Here is an 11,581-nt window from a genome sequence, read left to right as displayed (position 1 = left end):
TTTTAAATTTCAACATTTATTATTTATGAGCTCCACTATCTTAATCCAAAAGTGCTTAATGATGTACTTTTTTTTAGTAACAATATAATTTTAGAGGAGTCGAATCCATACTATCCAAATACACCTCTCGTCCACTCTTTTCAAATAGTTGTTAACAATAGTTGTTATTTTTTGGTTATTTTCCTAGAATTTCTTGCTAAGCAAAAACAATTAGTGCTTTAAGGCTATGATAAAAATTCCCATCAAACAATCAAATCCAAGCAGTGAGATTAGATAGATACATATATGTCGATCCAAAACATAGATATTAGCCTATTACATTCTAGGAAATGGAAAGAACTCACACTTACACAAGTCCTACACTCATTCTAATCACTTAACCGTTACTTCCTAAAAGTATTTCAGATTTCCAATGCTAACATAATTAATTAAACCTCAATGAAGAAGAGGGTTAAGTTTCTTAAGGCCCAACGAGTAAAGGGTGGTTAGGAAGATCACATGTTAATTTAATAAGGTCCTAAATTAAAACCCTAGTCTTAACATAACCCCATATAACTAAAGAATAGATTAGAATCTATATCCCACAGGCATTCCAAGCTTGTCCAAACGACCAGAACCTGGATAACCCTTGTTGGCGAAGCATCCTTGCAAAGCATAATTAGGCCTCTGAGAACCCAATCCATTGAGTGAGTACCTATTAGATGAACTAGACCTATCACATTGGTTGGGCCTTTGTTTTGGGGCACTAAGAGACCTCACTTTTGCCTTTGAAGATTCAGTGCATGCCATGTAACTTGGGTAATCAGAATAGTGACAAATATAACTCCTTGACCCACCAAAAGGGCTTCTTTTGGGTACATTATCTTTGGAAGATGCTGATAGGTATTGGGGGCTGCTTTCGGCTGTACATAATGGGCTCTCCTCAACCCAATTGGGCTTCATTGGGCTCTGAGACTGGACCTCACAAGATGGGCTTGGGCCTGATTGAAGAGATATCACTGATGATGATTCCTTCTTGTTGTTGCTTGTGGTGTAACTCTTGCTACTAATGCAATGCTGATCAGAAACTAAGACATGGTTGTTGGTGGTGGAAAAGAGGTTCCTACGTCTTGATGATGACGTGGCTTGTGATCTTCTGGAATCAATTTCAGGGTTCTTGTCACTTTTGTCACCATTGGTGGTGCTAGAGGTTCTCATTGATGATTTTTCTTGGTTCCATGTTAGTTCATCTATGTGCCTTTCTGATCTGTTCCTACATTTCTCTTGCCCGCTACTACCATGGACCTGCTGGAGGCATGATTTGGAGCCATTTCTCTACAATAATATAAATGCATGCTTCCATTAATAGATAAATTGAATTCCATAAGATTTAATTACTCTGCATTTTACAACACAAAAGAGTTTTGCAACACTAGATAAATGCTTGTGCTTTTAAGATTTTCAAATTATTGGATAATCGTTATCCAATAATGTTATTCAAATTCCTGACACCAATGCAAAACTACGTTTGTAATTAATTAATTATATATTTAAATTATTTTTTAATTAACAAAACACGGACAACATATTTATTGTTAAGAAAATACTGATGCCGAAATAATAATGTTTACTATAAAAGGTGTGTACATAGCTATATAAAATAAAAACAAAAGTTATTGTGTTAAAACTTGTTACGACTTTTTATAGTAATTTCATAATTGAAATAACAAATTAAATATTAATCAAATTAGAAAAATTATGTATAAAATAAAAGATGAATATAAACAAAATTATTGAAAGTTTTTTTTCTTGTAAATCGTATATGTATATATATAATTCTTTAGGCTAATATGTAGTCAAATTAAATCCATTTGGTTTGATGATGCCAATGAATAGATAATTGGAATAGAAGAACCCATGTAGTGTAGTGTGTGTGACAATGAGTGTGTTGTGCTGTGTTGTAAAAAGACCAAAAAAAAATTACAAAAACAAAAATACCTTAAGCAATGGTGAGTGCTCATCTTTCATGCTCTTAGATCTGATTGGGCTTTCAAACTTTTCTGGTGTTGCTGGCCCCTGTGTAAATGATCATACCAAGAAAAGTACATTAGAAACATCAAATATGCTAAAGCATGTGATATCCTGGATAACTAGATAGACGTTAATCTCCATAGATGCAAACTAATTTGTCAATTATTTCGTACCCAGGCCATTATATCAAAGTTATGACAAACAAAATCAGACTAATTATCCACTTTCAACAGAAGTGGCACAATGGAAAAGATTGCCATTAACAATATGTGTAGTGTACCATAATAAAGCATAAAAAAAGTTTTAACACATGCATGGAAAGATATGTAATTTGTACACATCTTTATCTCACACAATGAATCTGCACACCCTTGTGACAACGTCACAACTTGAGAAATTTTTTGAGAGGTCAAAATACAGATATATAAATGTACTCTTAGACTTTTTCCTTTCTCGGAATGTATCTATTTTATTGGAAATAAATTGACTCTACAAATATTTTTTTAAGAAAAAGTTGAATCTTTTTACTCAAAAAGTGCCAGAAATAAAAATATAAGTTAGTAAATTCATTAGTATTTATTTAGATTTTGGTGCAAGTGGACCTGGCTTTCACTGTATTGACCGACTTTAAAGTTGGAAATGAATTCTCTGAATTTTTTTAATAATTGAGCGAGCAAAGTGCGATCTTTCACTGTTAATTTATAAGTAGAATTAAAAGAAAACATCAAAAAAAAAAGTATTGAAAGGTTAGGGATCACACTCTACCTCCTTAATTTTTTTTTTAACAATTGCAAAGATCCATTTCCGAGTTCGGACAACTCAATCACCATACACGAGCATGTATATGTACTACTTTTAATTTATAAAATCTTTGGGGGCAATATTATGGTCACTCGATGTCTTTCTCAAGTTCTACTCCAACACCATGATACATCAGAATAAGTACATAAAACATTTTTTATTTTTTAAATGAAAGAGCAAGTTAATAAGAATATAGATATACTTACATGAAGGTGGCAGGAAGATGACTTAGAAGTGGAATTTGGGGCTTGAAGGATATGAACTCTGCGAGCACAGACTCTAGCTTGTGCTCTTAAAAGTGCTTGCCATTTTTTCATCTGTTGTGCTGTTCGCTTTCTTTCGATGTGGCCTCTCACAAGTGCTTGAAGCTTAACTAATCCTTTCAGTGCCCGTAATGCTCTCCTTGCCTACCAAGTATTTCAGTAATTCACAATGTTCATTATTCATCTCCCTCTCGTAAACATAAACTAGCAAAACATTTAACAAAAAACAATTATTAATTATTAAACCATCATTAAATTTAATCATTTCTCTACATCTCCATCATTATATTGTTAGGATGGTCAACTAATATTTTATCTTTGGTTTAAAGGTCAAACAACTCCCTTTTTCTTTTTGTTTTCTAGCACGGTCTAGGAGAGGCTCTATCTCCACCACAAGGTTGGATAAAAAAATAAACAAATGTTATACGCATTATTATTATTATTATTATTATTATTATTTTGTAAATTTTACTTATATTTATTCTATTTTTGGTATTAAAAATATTTGTTAAAAGATCTTTTATACCATTAAAAAATAGCATAAACATCATTTCTCAAAAGAAAATTGAGTCAATATAAGATATCATAATATATTATTTTAATATATTAATTCTGTGATTAGTTAAAAAAAATATTAGGTATACATTAAAATTTAACTACATAATTAATTATTATACATTTTTATTTTATTGATTTAATAAGTGATTTTTAATATAATATAATATATAATTTATTTATTAATATTGAATATGAAAAAATCTAAAAAACTAACTATACATACAGTTAACTTGAACAATTTTACAAAAGTTCTAAATTTAGAATTAAAAAAATTAGAATTAGGTTCAAAAACATGCGCCACCCAACATCAACTCCTATTTTGATTTGTCGCTTCAATCACTCCTCCTCGAAGTGGTGACCTCCATTGACAATTCGTGTCCCTCCACCTACATCCTCCCTTGCCTCTGCGTCCTTCCCATCCAACACATTTGGCACCCCACACTGCGCCCTCCCTCCTCCGCCAATGTGTGTGTCACTCACCCATACGTCCTCCATCTTTACTACGCCTGTCAGTCACCCCTATGTCCTCCCCTTCCATGGTGTCTCTCCATGGCGTTGTTCCATATTCGTCCATCCCCAATCGCGTGTGACAATTCCTGCAACACGACTCGCAATGCCACTGTTGCCCTCCCTTCATGAATGCAGTTTTGTCGATTATTGCTGATGTCCTTCCTTCCTGAACGCAACAACTTTCGTCTTAGACACATCATGTTCCGCCACATTCAAATGCAACAAGCATCTTCTTCTTTTTAGTTTTGAATTTTATTTTACTAGTTTTTTATGATTCTTTATCCTAAGAAAGAATTTTTTTTCTTATGTTTTGGATGTTTCTTTTTTTTTTAAATTTTCGATAATTCTTTAAATAGTTTTAGATGTTTTTTATTTAATTTTCGGATGGTCTTTTTCTAATGTTTTTTTTAATGTTTCGCTTTGTTAAATTTTGAAATTTTTAAAATGATTTTAGATATTTCTTTTTTGCTAAGTTTTAGATGTTTCTTTCTAGTACATTTTGGATGTTTTTTTTTTTACGTTTTAAATTTTTTTAATTAAAAATTTTTATAATAATTTTAGATGTTTTTTAGATTTTGAATATTTTTATTTAAATTTTGAATATTTCTTATTTAGTTTAATTTATATTCTCTCTAAAAAAATTTAAAAATAAAATTACTAATTAACCGTAATTAGTTACATTTCTAATTGGTTAACTAATAGGATTGATTTAATATACATATAATATAGGGTAAAAAACCCAAATGAGCCCAGGGTGTCTCATATTTACCCAAATCCGCCAAATGAAAATCTGAGACATCAATCCACCAGATCACAATATTATATAATTCGAATCAATAGAATTCGAATTAGGTTTACACATAATTCGAATTGATTCAATTCGAAATACTCCCAAGCACAATTCGCACGTAATTCGAATCAACTAGAATCGAATTATGCATGCAAAATTCGTGAGTAATTCGAATCAAATTCGTTGAAACTATAAAAGGCAAGTTCGAATTATATCAATTCGAATTACATGGAAAAGGGTACACGTATAGAGTTCGAATCATATTGATTCGAATTACGTGTTATTGGGTTCAATAGGTAATTCGAATCGAGTTGATTCGAATTACAAGGGTTTCACCTATATAAGGAGTTCGAACCAAGTTCATTCGAATCACTTTTTCATTCTCATACCCCATCAAATCTCAGAGAAAACGACCAACAATCGGGCCGACAAAGACCGGAGCGCCATATTCAGGCGATGGGGGACGATCCGGGGAGGCTTTATCGTTTGGATGGAGTTGCTCATATCGCTGGGGTGATCAACGACGAGGTTAGTTGTTTCTGATATTGCGCTGTTGATAGTGTTTTTTGTTAGTGGTTAAAGGTAGTGGTTGATGATAGCGGTTTATGATAGTGGTATTTGTTAGTGGTTTATGATAGTGGTTTTTGTCAGTTGCTTAGGATAGTGGTTTAGCCTAGTGGTTTTTGTTAATGGTTTTTTATAGTGGTTTATGTTATTGTTAGTGGTTTAGGATAGTGGTATAGACTAGTGGTTTTTGTTAATGGTTTTTTATAGTGGTTTATGTTAGTGTTAGTGGTTTAGGGTAGCGGTTTATGCATGCAATTTTGGTCGCTGGTTTAATATATCTACTATTGCATGATTACTTTGTTGGTTCTTTATGGCGTGAATTGTATATGTTAGTGGTATTTTAATTTGTTCTAATTATGCGGTTCATCTAATGCCCAGCTCCAGCGTTGCATATCGAGCATGCGGCGGCAGCAGGGGATGCGTCTTGATGATAGGTACGTTCCGTACTTGCAGATGGCCGGATTATACTATTTTGCGAGACTGAACGACAGATGGTTCCGAATAGACGAGCCCCTTGTGAGTGCATTCGTCGAGAGGTGGCGGCCTGAGACGCACACCTTCCACATGCCATTCGGAGAGTGCACTATCACACTTCAGGACGTCGCGTACCAGCTAAGGTTGCCAGTGGACGGACATTACGTCAGTGGTTTCCTGACAGACTTCCACATATACATAGAGGGTGGCCGGCCAGCTTGGCAGTAGTTCCATGAGTTGCTCGGTGTTTTACCTCCTGAAAACCAAATTCAAAAGTTCGCAGTGAACTGCACCTGGTTCCAGGAGACTTTTGGAGAGTGCCCCGACGGGGCCGATGAGGAGACAGTTAGTCGCTTTGCCCGTGCCTACATCATGATGTTGTTGGGCACCCAGCTGTTTGCCGACAAGTCCGACAATCGTATACACATCAGATGGCTACCCTTCGTTGCTAGACTTGAGGAGATGGGTGGCTACAGTTGGGGGTCGGCGGCACTAGCATGGTTGTACCGGTGCATGTGCCGAGTGGCCAACAGACATGTCGTGAAGTTAGCTGGGCCGTTACAGTTACTTCAGTATTGGATCTTTTGGCGGTTTCCTGGTTTTAGGCCTGCTGGGTATGATGCGTTTAGCTGGCCCCTTGCCTCGAGGTACCACCATTGTATTATACTAGTTAACCTTATTTTATTTATTTTCAATTTTGCAACCAATTTCATGCCTTTTAGAATCATTCATGAATGCAGTACCGTTTTTAACTTCCTACGCAAGTGTTCAGATTACACCTTGTATATATAGAGCTATGTCTCACAGTAATTCGAATAAACTCCATTCGCACTATACATACGTAATTCGAATTAAATCAATTCGAATTACTTTGAATTAGCAAATGAGAGTAATTTGAATCAATTCGATTCGAACTGCCCTAAGCCACGTTCTCTACGTAATTCGATTTAATATAATTCGAACCATGCATGCATAATTCGATGCTAGTTGATTCGAATTATGTGCGAATTGTGCTTGGGAGTATTTCGAATTGAATCAATTCGAATTATGTGTAAACTTAATTCGAATTCTATTGATTCGAATTATATAATATTGTGTTCTGGTGGATTGATGTCTTAGATTTTCATTTGGCAAATTTGGATAAAAATGAGACACCTTTGGCTCATTTGAATTTTTTTTCCAATAATATAATATGATAGGTTAAAATAACATTTATTTTGAAACCAACAAAAAGAAAAGGAAAAAGTTTGTTTCCACTTTCGGGAAGAGAGCAGGAAAACAGGGGAAGGGGCTTTCATATCGGATCGCATCTGTGTGACCCCACAGAACGAAAAGGCTAAGGGTAAAGCATCTCATAATTTTACCGAAACCGCAGGAAGAATTCTTTTTCGTTTGCCTTTTGGGGCAGAATGCACAACAACATTGAAGAGAATGAATGTTAGGGCTAGCAATTTTTTTGATTTGTAGTTATTAAATAATTATTAATGATAATTTTAATAATGTAAGATTGATGTGAAATTCTATCTAATAACTCATTTTTTTTTATTGACTACATGCCAAAATTTAACAAAGTTGTTAATCTTCAAGATTTTTCTATACCTGCTTCCCTCACAAAAATTTGGCCCAACGTGGGAAATCAACCAATCTCTAACACTCACCACAGATGACCACTAGTCTACTAATATTAATACAAAAAGATAACAGGACCGGTACACCAAAAAAAAATAATAATAGGACTGTATTTATTGTTTTTAATTATTATTTAATTATTAATATTTAAAATATAAATTAAAATATATTATTAAATTAATAAAATAAAAAATTAAATTAATAATTAAAATTAATGATAAAAAATAATAAATTTTAATAATTTTTTAATATTTTTTATTAATACCACATGTATAATAAAATTAACTATTAAAAATAATTATTAATAAAAAACATATATTAAAATATAATATATATAAAAAATAAATTAAATATGTATATACTTATATTTTATATATAAATACATAATAACTTTCTTTACTAAAAATAGAAAGACTTGAACACGTAAACATATTGAGAAATTATATCGTTTAAGTTATAAATTATTGGCTAAATATATAATAATTTATATCGGAAATATTTAATAATCAAAGAAAATTAGCCAAAAATAATTATAATTTGTCTTATTTAACATTTATTAATTATTGTAACAATTAATAATACTAAATAAGACAAATTCTAGCTGTATTTTTTGTCTTCCTAATATTACCTTATATATATTAAATGAAACAAACACATGCACTAGACCATCGGTCCCACCCTTGTGTGGAATACAATATACACTAGACCCTCGTCAAGTACAAATAAATGTACAATAATTAATCATGCTCACAATCTCCCTTTGCGTATCTACTCATACATGAACTGATGAAAGTACCATCTTTCCATTTACTTTTCCTACCCACTCCATAAAATAAGATACAATAATCAATTAAAATCAATCTTTGATATATATACATTAAAAATAAATTAAATTATATATATTTATACATAAATCAATTTAGATTATATATATTTATATATAAATATAAAATATAAAATAATTAATTTAGTTGTTGATTTTTAATATATATAAAATATTTTTTATTTAAAACAGAAGAAGTTAAACAATACTATAGTCTATAAGTCTATAAATTTTAGAACTTTACACTAACATTGTCCCCAACCCGAAGTAACGAGTGAAGAGATATCAGATAAAGATGAATCATTATATTCGACTACAAATACCACAATTGTGTACAGAGTCTGAATTCTGAAACAATACTACTATGCTACGTTATATATAGCATGAGGATTAGGTTCGCATAGCAAATTATAGACCTTGTAAATTGTAAATAATTACAACCTTGTTTGGGAAATATATTTAATTAAGAGGACTCAAATCAAAAGAAATTCTCTTTATAGAAATAAATGAGTGCCCTATAAAAGCAAAGAAAGCTGCTACTCCTACGTATACTAGTAGTCTACTACTACTGCTGATAATGGATTCCGATCGATCTAAGCAAAGAGAAGGAAATACATACACAGTAGTGCATTAGGAAGAAAAGGAATGGTGAGAGATACGTTTTTAAAAAAGAGAACTTTATCAGTGCACTAGTTTGCGCAAAAAGACATAACACAACAAACGCTTAACAGGACTACAAGGAAAGGAACCGCTCCACTCTTAATAACCAAACTAGAAACATAAGCAGGTAAAAAGAAAAAAGAAGAATAGAAAAATTGAGAATATGTTAACGTAAACTATAGCGCTAGCTAGCTAGATTAAAAAAAGTAGTGACTAATTTTTTATACTTAATAAACGAAGAAGAAGCGATTAAAGTATGAATTCACACTAACCAAACATCCTCGGAAGGCGGATTGAATCTTAACGGCGGCCCAATCTTGGCTACTAGCGGCGGTCACGCTTCCAGCGTTGGCGGACCTACCGCTGCTGCTCGTCAGTCTGACGACGGCGGCAGCCGCCTGAGCTGCAGCGACGGCAGCCTCAGCGACTGCGGCTGTGGCAGCGGCAACAGCGATGGCGTGCTTGTCAGGATCAGAAGCATCCACGTGTTGTTGTTGTTGTTGGTGGTGGTGGTGGTTTTCTCTGTATGATTTGACGAAAGTCCATCTTCGTTTGTGTTTAGTTGGATTGGGAGAAGAAGTTACGGAATAAGAAGGAGTAGAATGTGTTTGTGAAGGTTGCGGTAGGTGTTGCTTCTTGGGACCAAAAAGACCGCGAAACCACTTTGATGCCTTCCCCATTGTGTGTGTGTGAGAGAGAGAGAGAAAGAGGGGTTGACAAAGAAGATGCGGTTAGTGAGTGAGAACAGAGAAGTGTAATATATAGATAGAGAGGAAGGTAATAGTATGGATTATGGAACGTCAATCCAAGCTCGCAGTGGGAACTGTGACACGGAGAAGTAAGCAAATCCAATACAATAATGCTAGGAAATCAACTAGAGAACTAACCAACACGAGTTAACTATTCAGATGTTAAAAAGGAGTTAAAAAGGAAGTTCAAAATAATCTGAAATTAATAGTTGCTTAATTTCATCTTAAAATTATATTTTAAAATTTATAATAGTTTTTTAGATAATTTCTATTTATTGGTCATTAAAAAGTTGAAGCAGACTCTGTTACATTGACACGTTAATAGTTTACTTAACAAATGAAATTTTTTTTTGTTTGTAATGTGATCTCTTTTATTTTTAAATTTCTAATTTCTAATTTTTGTTTTTTGAATTCTCTTCTTTATTTTCTTTTTTTTCAATTGTATTATCTATTATCACTCTTTCAAATTCAATCATTAAATACCAATAATTATTTATTAACAAAAACATAATAAATCACCGTATAAATTTTTCAATTAGTACTTTCAACTAGTACCAATACTAAAAATAAGGAAAAAATATCATTTCATAACTAAGACAAAACAGAATTCAATAAATTTTGTATAATTTTATAAATTATCAATCAAATTATCATACACAATTTTTTAATTCTCTCAATTTATCATACACAATGTTTTAACTCTCTCAAACACTTTCAATCAATCTCTAACGACCACGATTCAACTCACCACCACCACCACATGGCTAACAACAATGATAACATTGATGAAGTCCTCGTCTTTCCTCCCACTTCACTCGCAGTCAAGGCCACCTTCTTCCGCCGGAGTTCCACCCACTACAGCTCCCCGTCCGGAACCAGCCCCTGCTAGCAGCATGCTACTCCGGCCTTAGCTTTCGCAACAGAACTCCTTCGACATGGTGTCAGAGCCGTTCTGGAAAGGGCACGTGGTGACGCTCCTGAGCAAATTCGACGACGAAGAGTAGGACGGCGAAGACGGGTTATGTGCGGATGGCAATAGGACACAATCTCAAGAAAGGCGGTTGCGGCACAGGAGGTGGCGGAGGCGGCTGCTGCAAGGGAGGAGGTTGGAGAGGGAGAGGAAGATGAGGCAGCACAGTCAGTGATAAAGTCACTAATGGACTTGTTGGAGGAGATTGACAAAGCGATGAGGCTTGAAAGATCGAGGTATATTCTGAGCAATGATGAGAAATTTGATGAAGATGAGGAAGATGAGGATGGTGGTGTTAATGACTTGGAATACAGATTATATAATAGAGGCCATTGATGATTGGATTTGAAAGTGAAAAGAGAGAAAGAGGTTGAAGAAGAAGATAATGACGAAGATAATTCAGGGAATAAAATTTGGGGATTAGGGTTTTAAAAGGAGAAAGGGACCAGATTACAAACAAAAAAATTTCGTTTACCACGTGGTAGGAAACAGTCCACCTCACTTTTTCGACGATCAGTGATGGACGAAAACTGCCTGAGGGACTACTATAAGTCCCAGAGTGTAATTTCGAGGATAAAATTGAGTAACTATTAACTTCAGGGACCACTTTGAGTCTCGAGTGCAACTTCAAGAACTACTTTGAGACTTAACTCACAAAAAAGTCTGTTAAAAAACTAAAAAAAAATCTAAATTCATTACCCAAAATTACTTTGACACTATTCTACTCTCACACTAAAAAAACACTAAAATTCTTTCTTTTTTTCCTCTCATCACCTC

The 11,581-nt window shown here is 33.6% G+C and overlaps 1 protein-coding gene across 1 annotated transcript; it reads right to left on the bottom strand.

Annotated features, from left to right (window-relative positions):
• Positions 1-222: 222 nt before the first annotated feature.
• On the bottom strand, positions 223-9,907 carry LOC112722281 (protein IQ-DOMAIN 22). Its single transcript, XM_025773268.3, has 4 exons — positions 9,358-9,907; positions 3,018-3,218; positions 1,978-2,055; positions 223-1,314 (listed from the first exon to the last, which is right to left on the bottom strand). The coding sequence occupies exons 1-4, from the start codon at positions 9,763-9,765 to the stop codon at positions 568-570; spliced, it is 1,434 nt and encodes a 477-aa protein (XP_025629053.1). The 5' UTR covers positions 9,766-9,907; the 3' UTR covers positions 223-567.
• Positions 9,908-11,581: the final 1,674 nt, after the last annotated feature.

Source organism: Arachis hypogaea, chromosome 11, assembly GCF_003086295.3.
Source record: "Arachis hypogaea cultivar Tifrunner chromosome 11, arahy.Tifrunner.gnm2.J5K5, whole genome shotgun sequence".
Lineage (NCBI taxonomy): Eukaryota > Viridiplantae > Streptophyta > Magnoliopsida > Fabales > Fabaceae > Arachis > Arachis hypogaea.
The sequence above is the reverse complement of the archived record's forward strand: the minus strand, read 5'-3'. Positions and strand labels throughout refer to the sequence as shown.

What these genes read in the sequence shown, in the direction of transcription:
- LOC112722281 (XM_025773268.3), bottom strand. Translation starts at nt 9,765, where the DNA reads ATGGGGAAGGCATCAAAGTGGTTTCGCGGTCTTTTTGGTCCCAAGAAG. An exon ending in CCGCCTTCCGAGGATGTTTG is followed by an intron (nt 3,219 to 9,357) that starts GTTAGTGTGAAT and finishes AATACTTGGTAG; the next exon opens with GCAAGGAGAGCATTACGGGC. An exon ending in AGCACTCACCATTGCTTAAG is followed by an intron (nt 1,315 to 1,977) that starts GTATTTTTGTTT and finishes ATATTATTGTAG; the next exon opens with AGAAATGGCTCCAAATCATG.